Source organism: Puntigrus tetrazona, chromosome 25, assembly GCF_018831695.1.
Source record: "Puntigrus tetrazona isolate hp1 chromosome 25, ASM1883169v1, whole genome shotgun sequence".
Lineage (NCBI taxonomy): Eukaryota > Metazoa > Chordata > Actinopteri > Cypriniformes > Cyprinidae > Puntigrus > Puntigrus tetrazona.
In genome coordinates, this window is record NC_056723.1 from 15,107,300 (window position 1) to 15,126,402 (window position 19,103).

The 19,103-nt window shown below is 37.7% G+C and overlaps 1 protein-coding gene across 1 annotated transcript in view; it reads left to right on the top strand.

Annotated features, from left to right (window-relative positions):
• Nucleotides 1-19,103, top strand: part of LOC122330443 (dual specificity protein phosphatase 8-like) — a 38,844-nt gene that overhangs the window by 10,964 nt on the left and 8,777 nt on the right. Inside the window, 1 exon segment of the mRNA XM_043227462.1 lies at nucleotides 4,572-4,710. Within this exon segment, the coding sequence (XP_043083397.1) occupies nucleotides 4,572-4,710 (139 nt within the window).

A 19,103-nucleotide genomic window follows, 5' to 3' on the forward strand; every position in this document is an offset into this window, starting at 1 on the left:
TCCTTTTTCAATGGGATTTTTATAATTAACTCGTCACTACTTTATTTACAGATTGCTTAATGCAAGCGCGATGGAAAAAGGCAGCAAAATTGTAGGAATCAAAAAAAATTGTGGTTTAAATTGGTTTATTTTCAGAAATACTGCAATGACTTCATTGAAAAAGAACTGAAGTTGGATAACGACACTAACTTTGCGACATTGACATTCGTAATAATAGATATTATAGATTTTACAGGATTTCTTGTTTGTAAAAGAATAATTTATGAGTATTTACTAACCCTGACTTGAGTAGCAACGCACTGAAAGCTAGCAGCTTCCTCTAGTGGCTTCAGTGGTAGCTTCTCTCCTGTAGCTTTCTGCACGTTTTCACGTGAAAATGACTCCTGTGTTGTTGACTATGTCCTGGTGTGCCTACTGAACGTGCGAAGGGACAGAGGACATACTTGTCAACAAGTTAAATTATAACAAATGGGGCAGACGAGAAGTGAATGGCACTGGCCAAACGGTCTCAGGATATATGCGTCACCAAGCCCCACAGGTGACACGAATAGAAATCGAACGTGCCATTTTTGAAATCCCCTGATGTCGCAGCATGTAAACGATCTGAACGTGTTGGGTGACCTTGGGACCATCCGTGGCTCTTGGAAAATGTAGCTATTTGACATGCTCATCTTTGCGGGTGACACCTAACTATTACTGAACCTCTCTGTGGCTTGGTTTAGTAATAAGTGGGTACCTAATTACAACCCCATAGCTTTTGCTGACAGGATTTTCGAGGTGTCTCTGGCTATGTTCGGAATAGCATATTACCGTACTATTTTAATATCCCTTCAGCATGCAATGTTGTACGGTATGCTTTTCACATTGTGTTCACTTCTGCATGCATGGAACGCATTTAATAATCTACAACAATATTATAGTTGCATTTTATTACAACTGTATATGTTATAGTTCGATAGATATAATCTTGCAAACTTATCTGAGTGAAAAGTTGTGTGAAATAAATAAATACATTGCTATATTTAATAGATAGTAATAAATAATAGTATAATAAAATTGAAGTAGTAGTGCATTATATATATTTTTAAAAAAAGTGTTTATTGTCTAAAATAATCATTGCATAAAATATATCAAAATAATTATATATATATATATATATATATATATATATATATATATATACAAATATATGCATACAAAAATATATGCATATGTTTTAAAAAAACTTGGATTATTAATGAATAATAAATTGTATGCATATAGTGCATTATATATTTGTCTGAAATAAATAAAATACTAGTTATACATCTTACAGTATACTATATATTTATTTCTACAATTAATAAAATAATTTATATTATACTATATATATATATATATATATATATATATATATATATATATATATATATATATATTTATTATTTAAAAATAACTAAAATAAATACAGTACAATATATTTACTGTCTAAAAATAATTAATAAATACAATCTAATAAAATATCTTACATTATATAAGCCACTATATATTTTATATATTCAGCACACTACAGTGAATATCCCACAATGCAGTGCACTCAAGTGCAACCTTTCGTTTCCATTGTAAAAATGACGTGTAAAATCTTTTTTTTTTTAACGCTAAATTAGATTTTAAAAAGAAAGGAAGGGGAAAGCCTTTTAAAGTTACTGTACTTTAACTGTACGCCATACAATTTTCTAATATAACGCATAATTCAGACGTTGACTGGTTGTAGTCGAGCACTCAGTCACAGGCGTGAATCCGGCAGCATTCGTGTTGACCCTGTGTGTGACCCAGGCTTCAGCAGGCCTTCACGAGAGCCCATAATCCACAGGCGCATGATGTCACCCATCCACATTTAGCCTTCATCCAATTAAGGCGGAACACCTTGTACAAAAGGCGGAGCCTGCGTAGACACGGACAGGGCCTAGTTTCTCACCATCCCTTGTCAATCAATAACCACCGTTTAATACCTTATCTAACCGCTAAAGCTTCACTTGCGTAATCGCTCAAGGTACACGGAGAGCGCTGGGCGTAAACCTTCTCAGGGCCGAGGTGCTATTATTTATCTTTCGCAGTCGGCGGAGTTGGGCTGGCGGGGAAACATGGTAATCTTCCACCCGCGGCCGACCGGCACGTGACATCACCTTTCAGGAGCGATGCCAAGCCGGTGTAACGCACACAGACTTTCGGTTTCTCACACGCACATCTTCTCGCCCGCTCTTACTCTCAGATTCACCTGCATGCGCAAGCGCCGCTTCTAAATGAAACGATCCATATAACTAGAGTCCAAAGCTCAGCTTTACTTGGATGAAAGGAAACGTGATAACGTCATACACGCTGCAGATAGACTTGACTGAAGTCCGTTGATGTGGACCTGAAACCAGGTCAGTGCTGTTTAGAATAAGGGTCAGGTTGAAAGTAAGATCTGACCTTTTATTGCTATGTAATGGTTAGTTGATGTTTTTATCGCACCAAGAATGATAACTAGAATGACAACTTCAGCTAACTAATAATTTTATGCCAAAGCTGTAATGATAACGACACAAATCACTTCATATATATATATTTATATATTTATTTATTTATATATAATTATTTATATTTATATATATATATTTATTTATTTATATATATATATTTATTTATATATATATATATATATATATATATATTTATTTATATATATATATATATATATATATATATATAATTTATTTTTACTAATATTTTACATGAAATTACTATTTAAAAAAATATTATTTTGAAGTATTTTATTGCCATTCTAGAAATCTATGATTTTTAATTAGTACACTTTTTTTCATCTATTTTCAATCTCATTCATCAGAATACAACACTGTAAACACATTTTTGATTCCAAATCTCCGATAAATGAAAGCATTCGCTCGGGTTTGTTGGTGCTTCACTAACCACTGCTTTTCTCACAAACGCTCCAATGAATGCCTGAACGGATTGTTTCACAATTTCTGATAAACGGCGCCTTTGATTTCCGTTCCTCTCAGTCTTACGGGCCACTTTGTGAAGCCCGACGGCCTCGTTCCTGTCAGTTTTAATTGGATCGTCTTCAGAATGTCTTTTTTGTTTTCCCAGAGGAAATAAATTCACACTCGCTTATTTTATAGTTTCTTTTGTTTGTTTCTTTTGTTTTTTGACTGCAGTCGTGGCTACACTCGCACCGGTGTTGTGTGTTTTTGCGTTGTGCGTGACTGTCCTCTTCTCATCCCTCCATCTTTCCTCATCTTCATCCCCTGTCGCTGGCCTGGTTTCTCCTCCCCTCCTCTCGTCTCTGTGTGTTTTCTCCAGTAGTGCTCCAGTATTGTAGTGAGTCATTCTGCAGCGGCTCCGGCTGATGGTCATGTGATTAAAAACTGCCTGACAACATTGAGACAGCGGGGCTCGCGTGCAGCGCCCGCACACACACACACACACACGCATTCAGATTCAGGTCTTACGCACCAATGCACGCTTTAAAGCCTCGCATGCACCACTTTACGTGCAAAAGATTTGAGCAAGAATATAAGATCCCACTTCGCTCTCGATTCTTCTCCCGTTTCTTTGTTTGACATTCTAAAGCATGACGTAAATATTACGCATATTAAAAAAAGTGAATGCATTTCTTAAAATAAACTATAATAATCATTATCAGAGCTGCAATCGATTGATGTACCGGATAAGAATTACTCATGCATAGCCAAAATGGGTAATAAATCATTGTTCATTTAAGCATATTAAAGTTCAACTATTATTTATTATATAAAAGAAAAATACACAATATATTGTCAGTTGCTTAACCTTATCAATATAATAAGTAAATTAATATTAATATATTCTATGAATATAAACATTACGTAATAATCAAATAACATTAGAATAATAATATATTGAACTATTGTTAGCAATGCTGCAGTAAATAACTGCAAAGTATTATATCTAGTGAAAAGGAAATATTGCATAGAGTATATAATACAGAATATTTTGTGTATATAAAAATATATGTGTGTATATGTGTGTGTGTGTGTGTATATATATATATACACGCACACATATATAGTTGTACTATATTCACAATCCTTAGCAATCTATGCTGCAGTAAATATTGTAAATATTATAAATAGTAAGTAAATAGTATTGAATTAAGTTGTCTAGTTTTCTAATAAATATATATATAAATATTATTGCAATTTGTCTTGTTTTTACATAATGTGTGTGTGTGTATATATATATATATATATATATATATATATATATATTTAATAGTATGTTTATATATTTAACATGCATTTATACATAATATTATATGCATATGTATATCAAAAATATATATACTTTATGTGTTTTTATGTATGCGTAATATACACAGTACACAGATATATTACGTGAACAATCGTGAACATTTACTTGTGCAGTATATCTGATTATACAAGTGATTTCAGGTTTTATTATTTTAGCTATTTGTTTTATGTTTCCTACCATAAAATGACTTAATATCAGCTTTGTGTTTGATCTGTGTGTGTGTGTGTGTGTGTCTGAAGGTGGACCTGGGCCGCAGGCAGGAGGTGGTGGTGTACGATCAGAGCACGAAAGACGCCGGGCAGCTTCCCAAAGACAGCTTCGTCCACATCCTCCTGAGCAAGCTGGACGGCTCCTTCCACAGGGTGTCTCTGCTCACAGGTACGCTCCGATTCTGGCTCACACCAGCAGGGGGCGATTCAGAACACGCTCCTGCCCTGCGTTTACTGTCTGACTGTTTGCTTTTCTGTGTAAATCATTCAGGGGCCTTGACGATTTGCGTTGTTTGCCGACAGACAAACGCTCAAGCGTGCAGTTGTCTAGTTAAAAACGCGTCTGAAGGTTCGCAAATTGATTTTCCTTTGTGTCGCTCTTTGCTGTAGACACCAACAGAATGCACTGAAACTCACCTAAATCTCTCCGTTGCAAAGATGGCTGTATCTTTTTATGTATAAGGGCTATTTATGCATATTAGACATTCATTTGTTATTAGTAATGATTATCAATGGTATTAATAGGAATACAATTTTAATAGGTGGTGACTTTTTTTGTGTGTGTGTGTCGATGCATTTTTTAATTCATATTGGCCATTAAAGTATTATTAGTAATCATTATTAATAATATATTAAAATATGTAAGTTAGCTTTTTTGAACATTTAAAAAACAATAATAATAATAATAATAGTTTTCATGTCTTAATTTGACCTTTTTTTATTTTATGCTTTTACTAATACATATTAGTAATTACGTTAATAGTAATTATTATTAATTGTGAAAGTTCTTTTTAAAAAGGTTTGCATCATGAAAAATAAAAACAAAAATTGCACACGCATGTCTTAACTGTTATTTTTCAAATATAGTGCATGTTATGTTTTAGTATGAACATAATTATATAAATAAAACATGTAAAATAATATTTAGACAAAATGAAGAAGGATCCTGCAGTGAATGTTGTAAATATTTTAATACTGTCAAACAGATTATAACCCATATTAATATTCTCTGTTAAGTATATAAAATATAGCATTATTAAATTAAAACAATGTAAAAAAACTATATATTGCAGTAACATTATCATTAAACAATACATTGTTCATGGAACAATACATATTAATATTGTATTTAATCAAAATCCATCATCCTTAGTAATTTAGTACTGTACATATTACAAATTAAAAATATATAATTAAAGCTATTTGAAATGCTCCAGTATTTCCTGTTGCTTCTGAGGAAAAGCAATGTAATGTTAAGCATTTGAGCAGCTGCCGTGCATCAGTTCAACAAGAATCTCCTGCTGTCAATCAAATGATGTCATTCCTAAAAGGCATTTTCTTTCAAAACCTCAAGAAAACAATTTTTGCATCCCAAAAATGCCAGCTTTTGTCCTCCTGCAATAATTGCTTTCTGTTACTAGCTTGATAGTCACAGCAGAGATCAGCTCTTGAGTAGCCCGAGTCTGTAGAAGTCCTCTTACTTGCAGGCAGTTTTCTGCACAAAGTTTATGTTTTTTTTTTCCCCTCTCACTTCTTACTAAGCTGGCCAGTCCAGATATGTCAGCGGTGGTGCAGAAGCTCAAATGTATTTCAGGTCAGGATTTGGGGAAATTTCAGCACTTCTGCAAATCTTTGATTATGTCTTTGCCTTCTCTGGAAACGGCTAATCGCATTTAAAGCTTAAGACCTCCTCGACGTTTCATTTACTGCTTTTTAAGCAAAATTAGAAATGTGTCTTGCACGCGACATGAAAAGTTAACACGTCCGTCACGAAGCTAATACACCTTGCTGATATGGAAATAAAATGCATTTGTCATCTAAAAATAGACTCACTGAATATCAACGTAAGACTCGTTCAAATGAGGAACATTATTGATCGGTTTGCTAAGGAGTTTTGATTGGCTCCATGGAATATAGACACCTTTTTTTTTAATATTCATTCTTGTATTATCATTCTCAGACTCTGAAAATAGTTCTTTGTGTAAATGAAGCCAGGAAAGAAGACGTATTGATTTTATTAAGACACGTGTATTAAGACAATGGATGACAAAAGCGGGCTCTCGTGGTCCCGTGATAAACGTTAAAGGACAGCTCTAGAGAGAAGATGATGTAATGTTTCTGGATGTATTCAGTCCATGTTTCTGCAGGGATAAAACCACAGTTCGTTTTCGTAGGGTTTCGCTGTTAACTTAAGCGTCACGCTAATTTCCAGATTCTACGCGGAACCGCCTGTGAGACATCAATCAAGTTTTTTTAGATCAAGCTCACGAACAAAAACAACAAGCTATGAAAAGAGATGATTCAGAGCTACCTAGAGAGTGCGAGCAGCGTTTGGTAGTTGAGTGGTTTAAGCAAGATGGCGTTATTTGATCTGAATGGTAATGATTGTAAAGTGATAGAATGAACAGGATGTTTCATGACCACTTCTATCTTAAACAGTCACTGTTTCGCTTGGTATAAATGCTATCTTGACCAACTTTTAGAGCAATGCATCGCTCAAAGCAATGCAGACTGATGTAACAGAGAGGAAGTGACTTTTCATTATTCGATAACGTTATTTAATGAAGGATTTAGCAAATGAATGTAAGTAGTGTTCTTTTTATATGTGTTAAGCTCTTAAAATCAAAGAGTTTGTTTTGCAGTGATGCTACAGAAAGAGCCAGTACTTAAAAAGTACTGAAAAGATAACATTTCTTTCTTAGAGAACATTTTAAAAATCAAAAACGCTTTTCCACAATAAATAACCTTTTATGCGCTTGAAAAAAGCAGGTATGAAATGCAAATGCTGCTGTTAAAGAGTAAAGAGAAAAATAAAACGCATATAAGCGTATATAAAGTCATCCTACGAGAAGATCTATACAGGTGGAGCTGAGAGGGAAGAAGCAGGGTTTCTAAAGCGTGCTGCAGCTGTTATAGCAAGTATGGGATCAAGTATTTGAATGTTGAGCAGACAAGATCATTGGCTGCTAATGCAAAAACAAATACAAAAAAAAAAAAGCGGTGGTGTAATTCATTTTAGATTGAATTAGAACCTATCAGATCTAGACAGGTGGAGCTGGGGATGGAGGAGGTTTTAAAGTGTGCTGCAGCTGCTATAGCCAGCAACATCCAAGTATTTGAACGTTGAGCAGTAATCTCATTGGCTGCTGATGCCTGAAAATAACCAATCAAGAAATTGAATGAATTATGAGATTAATGTCATGGTTTTCTCCCAAATTCAGACCCAGGAGACTCTAATCAATTAAACACCTTTTAGCGACTTAGTCTTGAATCTGTACATGGTAAAAAATAAATCCCCTGAAATTTAAAATCAAAAGGGTTCGTTTCCATCATTTCGCCCATTTTCAGTACAATTTAGCAGTTCAGACTGAGTGATGTGGACGCATTAAAGCCAAAAATGGTTAATATGTTTGCGCATAGAATTTAGTCAGCGACGAGTATGAGCGATAACGTGAAAGACGTTTGCGTTCAGCTTGAAAATGGTCGAAATGGCAGAAATACACTTAAGTGCAGTAATAATTTGTCTTTGAACTTTGCACCAACCTCTTCGTCTGCTTCATTTCACGCTGAGTTTGAGCTCAAAGTACCACACCTGAAGCAGCTCTTCAGAGAGGTTCGCCCGTTTGAAGCTCTATTGAGCAAGTTGAGCCAAGCGCTGCTTCCTGTTAATGTCAGGCGATCCCAGGATCTGGAAATGTTACTTGTGAGCTGTTGTTGAATTTGATCGTCCATCCTGCTCCACAGGCATCTCGTTCACGCCGTTCTTCCTTATTGGAATAGCGCACACACACATTTACACACACGCCTGAAGCTTTCCACACTCACCCCACCCAGGGACAAGCTTTCAGAGCGGATAATGTGTGTCCTGCCAGATGTGAAATCACTCTTAATCTAGCTTAGCCTGTCGCCATCTGCCTTTGTTTTTTACGCATGGTAGGACATCAAGTCCACTGGGTCACCTATATGCGCTCCTGTAATACCACTTTCTCCAGGTATTATATGGGTTAAGTGATATCATTCTCATTTTTGTCCTATATATTCATTTATTTAAAAATATGCGGATGTCAGTTTTTAAAATATTTTAAAGTTTTTCTGGTGATCTCCACATATCTCATAATGAAGAATTGTTAGAAAAAACCCCTTAGTTTTTGTATTTTTATTACAACCTTTCACAAAATAAAAAATGGTATGAGCAACATATGTATCAAGGTCAATAGAAGTCTAATAAATCAAATCAACATTTAATAATCTAACCATTATATGTCAGGTTTATCTCAAGTACGGTAAAACATCATTGATCGCGACTCCCCCAAAACTGTAATGTTTATGAATTAACAGTTAATAATCTTTCATATTAAATACTTTTTACCTTAAAAAATATATTTAAAATGTGTTTTTGAATATAATGATTAAGATGTATACGCTTACATGTTTTACATGAGGAAGCGAGTTGGTTGCACTCCACATGACTGGATTTGGTTTTTTAATTTCTTAAAAAGAAAAAATTGATTACTTAAATAGCTGTAAAACATTTTCAAACCATATGAAACCAACACAAATGCAAAGAGATATTTTAAACTTATCAATGGTACATTCAAAAAATATATATAAAAATATCCTCTGCATTACCACCAATAGTTAATAATGCAGCAAAAGTGGAGGAATTCGGCAGAAAGTAGCGAATTATGCTCAATTAGAAGATGAAAGTTTTTAGCTTGGCAGGGACCAGAGAGCGGGCTGTTCCTTTCCCCTTTGTATTTAGCTGCTTTTGGAGGCTGAATTCAGCTTTGTTCTCGCTCCCGGCTTCTATTATGCAACTAGGCGTTTCTTGCTGAAGTGTTTGTGTGTGTGATGCTTAAAATGAGGTAATGAACAGGTGGTGACGCATTCGCTCTGAAACAATATCAATATATCCTTTCACTGTAAGCCTGCCCTCAACATTACGTTTTCTCTCAGACTCCAGACTCCGCCATACGGTCAGCCAAAGCTCCAATTTTACCGCGCCGTTTCTACGCCCAGTTGAGGTAAAAAGGACAGGGAGGGCATTCATGATTTAAACCAGCACAGGAAAAGTCTGACAGACTTCTCTGGAAAAAAACCGTTTCCCTATTATACTTGCTTGACTTTTTAACTGTTGTAAGCCCCGAGTATAACAAAAACTCAAACATAGATTTTAGCGTAAAACGTTCAGCAACATTCCAAGATCCGATCTGAAAACACTGTGCAGGCCAGATTCAAACCTGTTTCCCATATGGCGCCAAAGCTCAACATTTGTGCTTTCAGACGCGTTTTAACATAGATAAGATCTCTGTATGAAGAGTATTGGTAGATGGAGTGTGCAATGAAAATCATGAACTTACTTTTGGAACCCAAGTCATATCTAGAGGGGTATGCAGAACCTTCCTAGGAAATCAAGAGCTTTCTTATATTCTAAGATGTTAGAGTTGAAAATGTAATGTCGAGAAAGTGCAGTGCTGCAAAATTTCACAAGGTTTTCAGAAATTGTTTCTTTTTTTGTTTAATGACAGGCTTAATTAGGCGGAGTTTTTGATCTGATGGTACTTCAGCCCGATGGCTTTATTCATAGATTATTCAGTGTTATGAATTTTTATGCAGTTGTGTACTTACGTTATCTCAAAATTCTCTAAGATTTGTAAATTAAAAATCCAGATTTAAATGATGACCTGTCCCTGGTCATTGTCGCCTGTGTGAAGTAATATCCACGCTATCCTTTGCCTACAGCAACAGAACGTGGTCAGTCAGGGAATTTCAGTAATCCGCCGGATCACGATTACCTTTTAAAATGCCAATCCCAAAAAACATACAGAAACTAAGACAAGAAGGTATAGGAACAAACACAGAAAATAAAAATAGAACAAATTTTGCATGGCGTTTGTGAAAACCTCAGATTAACAGAGGGCTCCACCCTCACGTGTGCTTTGATAGCCGGGTGAGCAAATATATTATTTATTATTTATTGTGCACACAGCGCCATGCTCAGTTGATTAAGTGATTTAAATAGGTATAAATTGGCTTTTGTTTCTGTAGAGCATAATTTATGTAAAATCTCTCTAACCGACCAAAACATATTGTGACTTTAACTTAATTTTATTTTTTAACCAAATAATATTTTTTTCATGAATCTAGCCCCAGAGACACTACACACTTGGGGGTGGGCTTTTTTTTATTCTGGCCCATAGAAAAACACCTAGCAACCATCGAGGACACCCTAGCAACTACATATCATTTCATGATACAACCCAAAACACCTTCATTTTCTTTACATTGTAATTTATTTAGGAGACACTTTTATCTAAAGTGTCTTACAAATCAAGAATAGTGCAACCAACTGACCAAAGCAGCATGATGTAAACAACAAAACCTCATTTAAACCTGTATGAACCATTTGTTGAACACAAAAGATGACGTTATGGCGAATGTTGATAATCAAACAGTTTCCCTTTGACTTTTGGGAAGCTGACCGTGAAAGCCATTGGTTACAGTCAACCAAAATTCTTCAAAATATGTATGAGTCACTTTAGATGGTTAGCATCTAAAACTTGATCTTGCAGCAGTTTGACTTCCTGTGTCTACGTAACCCGTTTCCATTATCGTCCCAGAGCAACACAGGGATCAATGTTTCTATTGAAAAAGAGCCACTGTTGCCATTAGGATGAGAGTAAGCTCTCGAGGGACGTTCTTGGTGCTCTGTTATTTTCAACAAACACACACACACACACTCAACTCTTTCTCTGGCCGTATGTCTTTCTGATTAGAGCATGGCTCTATTTTTAGTTCAGGCTCCTGTGGTCATCACATCTGGCGCCAGTCGCCTACTTGAACAGCACACATATACACGCCACAGATTCGCAAAGGTCGAAAAGATGACCTTTCAGTCTCCACCCTGTACCCCCGACATACACATACACCACTTTGCGGTATGAAGAAATGAGTAGCATTTGTCCTACATATGGCTCGCTGCAAACTTGGCTATAGTTTCCCTGTGCTCTCATAGACCTCAAATTATATGTGTTATGTCAATTCTGAGAAACAAGCTGAAGAAATGAAGAAATGTCAGCGGGCCGACCAGTGCCAAATACTTTCAGCATGACATGAACTACTTCTTCTCTTCTTTCTGCTACTGTCTCCTTTTTTTCACCCTTTCCTTTCCTTGAATCTACATCTACCTACAATGCAAATTCCTTCAAAAATAAACACATTCAGTGCACTTAATTAAATGAAGGGAAGACTTTTTCCACTTTGCTTTACATTTATATGTATACTGTGTATATATTATCAACTCATGTTCAGCATTTTCTGTGCATCCTCCTTTATACCTTTAACATTGCTTTCTTTCACCAAAATAGTTGTAATAAAATTTTTCCACCCACAAAGGGCTGCTGCTTTTGCTACTGTACCTTAAAGACTTCTATGCAAATAGCATGTTATGATTGGCTAGCATCCAGGCGCAGCAGCATATTTCATTCAGGGCGGGCCAAGTTTATGGTTTATGGAATTCTTGTAGCTCAAACAGTAGAGGAGAGGGCTAGCAACACCAGGTCATGGGTTTGATCTCCCAGAGAATGCATGAACTGATATATATCTCCTGAATTCACTTCAAAACTGCAAATATTTTTGTCATGTCACAACAATTTGTGAAGTTTTTTAAAGCTTACAGAGGCCAGTAATAGCTTTGTAGGTAATGCTCTCCCATGCAATCCCATGATCTCTAGAGGTGCACAAGCAACTGACAAATGTTTGACAAGAGTAGTTTAAAAGTGTAATTTCATTAGAAATTGCCTTAACTCAGAAAGACCGGCGCAAAACTGTTCCATAAATGAAAACCTGTTGGATGTTGGTGGAAAATTCCTTATTATAGACTTCACATACGAGTCTGGGAGCACGCTTACATGTGGTGACTTCTTTCAGATAATATACTGGCTCTAAATGAATCCATTCTCATCCTAAAGTTACAAAGGTTTTGGTGGCTCTTCAAGAATGCAATGAATTCCAGGAAAGGTTGCAGAACACAGGACATACGCCAGCACACAAACAAATGACGCAACCCAGCGCTCATTTTTCCTGATAGAGGCAAAATCCTTCCATTCCATCCTCGGCTAAATTTGGATTTCCAGCAGAGCTTGAAGCCCCTGTGTAAAGAATGTGGGCTTTGTCATAATTCTGCCTGTCTTATTGCAAGAAATTAATACTCCCTCTCATTTATCTCTCTCTCTCTCAGGCTCTCTCCATTTCTCTTTCCATCTCCCCCTTTCCTTCCCACATGAAGCACATCCTCCCAGTTGTGTAACCCTCTCTGGAGACCTCTATCCTGGTTTACATGTGGCCCGATGACATCATAGTTCTCCATAGGGGGTTTAGATTGCTTTCTTTGGCTGTCTTTTAGGGGGAAGGGTTGGGAACAGAGACCTTCGTCCATATTAATAGATCAACCCTAGTTTCTCAATCACCTCTACTTCTTGAGTAAGGAAAGAATGGACAACGTGGGAATAGATTATGCAGGAGATGTATAGTAAAATATAAATATAATACAGGGTGTGGTTTAATGCCCATATATCAGGATCAGTGGCGCTAAATACAAATGAAAAGCAAGTTGTTTTTGCAAGTCTCAGTTCAAATACAGCTAGTCCATTTTATTCACAAATAAAACACATGTTGAAATCATCAACGGCACAATGAATAAAAAACTGCTCTAAATGAATTTTGCAGCTATAGTAGTAATATTTATTTAATGATTCATTACGGGCTCCCAACTGCAGTTTTATTACAGGGTTCTCCATTGAATTTTCTTTTGTTCCCCTACATTTGATCTTCTGCCATTGGAGCATTAATGTTAAGCTTAAGAAAAGAAAGGAGTGCAACAGTTGGTCAATAATCTTCTCAGGACACCTTGTCTTTTCCCTTGCAGTGACAAGTGAACAAGTTTCTTGCTTAATCCAATAAATGTCATCATCCACTTGTAAGAATCACATAAGATTGTTTTAAGCTTCCTTGCATGAAACATCTGAAAATTCGAGTCTGATGTAACTGGCCTCCAGAAGTGTTAAAACTGGTTAAAACCGGGTCCTTCGTGCTGTCGGTAACATTGCTGAAACATGGCAGACCAGTTAATGAACTTGACCTTTGACCTGTACACTGGGTTTCAGCCCAGTACTGAGTGACGGCATCCTGTTGAGCCATTACACTTAGAAGCTTTAGAGTCTTTTCTAAACTATGCGACATCTAGATCGTAGTCTTTTTAGCATTAATAGTGTCAAACAGGATGGGCAGTGTAAATTACTAACTAATATGCCAAGCGATGCAGTTTTATGATCTCAGTAGCTCAGTATGTTTTAGGAGATTTGGAAATATTGGTAGAAACATTGAGTCACAGCAATATCAGCAACCAAAAGCCATAACCTCTTGTAAGAGGATACGCAATCTTACAGTAAAACTAGTGGTGTGAGGAAGCTGGAAGAGGAAAAAGTGATTTACAGTACACTTAATACAGGAACGAGCAATCTGGGAACTTTCATTTTAAGGACACAGTCCATGGAGCACCCTTTTGTGTTGGGGTCAAATCCGCAGCTGGCTTTGATCGCTTTACTATAACTTTCCTAAATTCGTAGAAAAGTAAATGTTCTTTATTGGCATCGTTTGGCAAAGGTTCTGTATTCTGGGAAAGGATCTTTTAGCACACAAAAAAAGATGTGTTTGCTAAAAAGTTCTTTGGGAACCAAAAGTGTTTTTTTTCCAATGGCATCGTTATGCGAAACCCCTTTTAGAACCTTTTTATTTTTAAGAGGTAAGATTAGTGGTATTTAAATGTGTCACCATCACGTGGTGGAAAGTCCTACGTCTGAAAACGTTGTGAATTGCTGTCTACCACGGCTGGGATATGTCCAAGTTGACACTCAAAATTAAAATAGCACATTTCCACGTGTGTCTGATTAAAGCATCGTCAACAGGTGGGCGCAACAAAGGATGGCGATGATTTAATGATATTAAAAATAGAGCAGTACACCTGGGGCAGAGTGATTTGGGGAAGCAAAATGTGTTTTAAAGTCGCGTTTTCTTTTTAAACAGTTACGCTACTCGCTGTTTTTGAACCTCAAAAGCGTTGATTTTTGAAAATGCTGCAGAACCCACTTTAGTTTAAAATTTCTCTGCGTATCCTTTTGATGACCATGTAAACAGTAACGTCATGCTCTATGTTGTACCCATAGATATGTGTTTGTAGATTCATTCAAGCACATAGATGCGTCCACCACCAATAACATCTACATATCTGTGGTTATACCTGCATGTCTGGTCACGTGACAGACGTTTTAGGTTGTGTACTGTAGACGGAGACCATTTCTGAAAGCGCCAGTGTAGGCAAGGATCATTTTCATTATAAAAACGCACTAGTGTAAACAGACCATAAGTCATATCGCCGTTTCTTTTTGTTGCGATTAATCGTTCTGCCCAGGGGTAAAGACACATTTATTGCAGTATGGCATGTATCTGCTGTTTTGTTGGCAGTAAAACGATACAGCTACACTCGCATAGCATGTAATGTCTAAACGCACGTGTTGTGTTTCTTTCTTTCCATGACTTCATCATGACTTCACCATGGCTTGTATACATAAGACATCTAGAAGTTTAATCATGCAGCGAGAATTCTAGCTCTTTCGCCCCATATCGTGAGTGTAAATGAGAGATGCCCCATTGGGATCCATTTATGTGATATGTATGTCAAACTCAGAGAAATTTCATGCTGTTTTATCACAGACAGGGATTGGACACACTTAGACTGATGCACACATGTGAGTGTTGAGTGATTGGAGCTGGCGTTGCACTCAACTGGAGGCTACCTCACACCTCAGGCATGACAGCTGGGGCCCGTAAGCATTACATCATGGACTGATGTATCCATGTATCGCATGTCACTGGTGCTCTGACAACAAGCGCTATCAGCGCTAACCCCTCCTACTCCACACACGCATTCGCACAAAATTCTCTTCCATGCACACACCATCCTTTGTTAGATCCCAAACGTGCTGGATAAATACATTCAGTATATTGTGGCAAGGCTCCTGCACATAAAGGCTTGTGGAGTTGTAGCCAAACTGCATGAATGTTGTGGTTCCTCTGCTTCGACTGACAGATGATCCTGCGGTGTAATGTGTTGTATTCTGATACAGCTTCTCCCTACTGCACCTTTACGAGCATCATACTCGGCCTGATGCAGGGGTAAACATTCACAAAGTAGTTAAGGATACAACCAGAACTAACCAGCATAAACCAACAGGAAAAGTGCTTATATATCATCTGACTGAACCAAAATGTGTTAGCAACATGCAGTGCGCTTTAGAACAGTCAGTAGGTGCGTTTCCGTTACAGATTTGTGCAAAAATTCGCCGATTAAAAAAGTATTGCGAAATGACGCCATTCCCATTAACCTATGTTATGCAACTAAACCTTTTTTTTGCTGTTGCAATTAGTCATAGCAACAGCAATTTTAGCATGTTTAGGCTGGTGTGCACATGGTTAGATTTAGAATTTGAGTTTATTAAAATAAACTTGATTTACGCAGGTACATTTGTTGTGCATTTTATATCCATTTATTAGGTTTAGACTAATGGGGCATTTAAGGTCATTTACACCTGGTATCCTGGTATTTGTTGATCCGATCATAAATGAATGACATTAAATACAGGTTTAAACAGGGTCAGAAATGCTTTGAGATTGTCCACTTTCAGAGGTAGTCAAAAAACGCACTCGAGCAGATTGCGTTCATAATACAAACACTTGTGGCCAAATGCGTTCAAACTGGCCCAAAAAGCCGCCTCTTTTCTGCCTACTGACCTAATTCTTTCACATAACAGGACATGTTATTGAACCGCTCTAGCCAGAAGGGATTTAAACTTTGCTGGCTGAAAACGTAAGTTTAGTTTGAAAAAGAAAAAACATGTAAAGCACAATGTTCTTTCTTAGCATTCCAGTTTTAACTCAAGCCCATAACTTTAGTCATAGTTTGGCAGCTATCAGAGCAAACAAAAGCTTTCTGCTTTTTTCACAATATGAACCAGGAACCGTCCCCTCAAATATATCAAAGCGGTAGAACAAACCCGTCTGTGTACATGCACATTATGCGTGTACTTGCAGACTAAAACAGTTGAGGGTGTTATATTTTTTCATTTTCAGAAAAACATTGAGTGGGCCCCTAAGGTGGCTGCATATTTGCTCGGTGAGTAAGGAATGTGGTTGCATGCCTTACTCATAAGCCAGATTCAGCTCGCACACAGTAAGAGCAGGGGAGGAAAGACTGGGGGAGACAGAGTGAAAGTAAGAGAGAGGAGAGAGACAGGGCAGACTATGCTCACGGCAAATGAGCTCATTCACTCTAAGGTCACACAGAGAGAGAGAGAGAGAGAGAGAGAGAGAGGCGGGGAAAGACTTGAACGGAGGCTGTACAACAATAGCGAGCTCCACTTTCAGTTGTTGCCACACAGAATGAGACCGAGGAAGGATCCGTGGCGCTCCTGAGGAAAGACCACACACTTCTCCTGCCCTCGTTTCTGTGAGGGGCGACGCAGTTGTTGCCGCTTTCCTGTGGAGTGTCCCTCCTGTGTTTTTTAGGATCTTACCTTTTTTTTTTTTTTTTTGGTACCCAGTACCTTTCGGACGTATAGTTCTTGCACTGCGGTTTGGACTGGTTGGTGCGGATGCCCCTAGACGTGGTCATATCCCCTCCGGAGAACTGCTTCTGGCCGGGGATCCAGCGAACAGACATGAGGCTCAAAATCAGAGTCCGCAAGATGAGGAAAGAGCGCAAGCTGAGAGGTGTGTAGCATCTGTTGTCACCTGGAGCGATGGTGCTTTCCAATCTGACACATGTTGGCTCGAGGTTATGCGATGTTTTATCATCTTCCTCTTTCATTTCTGTAGTCCCACATATTTGGCTGATGTTAGAATTCATTCTTTAACCATACATTTCTGTTAAAGAGTTAAACATTAACCTTGCATTGCTCCTATGAGTATCTTTATGATTAGAGTAGAAAATTAAATGGACATGCATAGGATTTATTTGATTGGAGTGTATGTATTAATGCGGTTACTTTCAGGTGTGTGTTCGTGGTTCACCACGTTATGCACACAGCAAGTGTATATTTGAGTTACGTGTGCATTCTACTGATGTCAGTACAAGTTAAACAGTTGGACTTTGCCGGAGAGCAATCCATGTTTATTGCAGTGACGTCTATGTTTTCATAATGCTTTAGGGCAGAAATGCAATAATTGTAATAGCGCCAACAGTTAATGATTCGATGATACAAGGTCCTGGGTTTAACACTTCTAATCTGTCAAACATGACACAAAGCGCCGGGAGTGATGAGGTAGCCACCAACCCCTGCTGTTTTTGTGTTCCTCATTGTGCAGCATGCATGTGTGCAATGATGTCATTGGGCCTTTATTGAGATGCTAATAAGTGTGTGTGTGTGTGTGTGCGTGCAGAGATGGGGACAGATGGGGCTGCTCCTCAATGGCGTCATGTCTTCTGCATCTGGAGACTCGTATGTGTGTGCGTGCAATGCGATGTGCATTAGTTTCATTCAGGGGGCCCATCAATGCTGCTGGATGTAGAGCCTTGAATGGAAGCCTGTGTGAGAGTGGCTATAGAGCTCAGCTGAAAGATGAAAAACTGAGGGGCCTTAAAGATGGAGTCAGGTGCCGAGGGACAATGAACTGATATCAAAGGGTGGAGTTAATGAACTGTGCACTCTGTGTTTATTAAACACAAATGCGGCTTGATAGTTCATAGCCATAGCAAAAAATATAACCCTAGTTTACCTTGTCTGCTTTGTTGCACAGTAGGGAAAAATAGCATTGCAGCTGCAGTCAAATTTAGGTAAGTATAACACAAGTATGTGATGACCTGAGCGTTGTAATCCTTGTATAAGCTATTCACCGTGCAATTCTAGATCAATTCTTCCATGATGTTAAGGTTCCTCTGTACCCAGAGTTTATTGCACTTCTTTTGAGAAGAACTGAGGTCTAAGGTATCAGAGAAAGTTGGATGGTGAATGGAGGTTATGTAAGCTTTGGGGAGAGAGAAAAAGCATGAAGGAAGTATGCAGAGTGGCACATTGCCTTTTAGTCCAGCGTCAGACTGACTGGCACACTTTGCCTTGCTGAAAACACACATGCACTCATATGCCTAGTGGTTTTGAGAAACATCACTGCTGCCCTCTTACGTAACTGGAGCCTATAAAAGTGACTAATGTCGCCTAAGTCGGTGTCCGTGAATTGTGCATGGGTTTATTTATTCGATTCGGAGAGTCCTACATGTTCGCAACATCTAGTGTACTGCTTAAGGTGCAAATAACTTTTTTTCATATTTCTGTGGAAGAAGTAAAAGTAGGATGTTCGTTGATTCAGCATTAGCAAGATGTTAAGACAGATACAGAGCTTATGGTTTCTTTGTAATCTAACTGTCACCACCACCGCCCAGTTAGAAATGATAGCTGATGATCTCACCAAGTATTTCCTCTCTTGGCTTTTCAACAATGTGGTGCTGTAAGT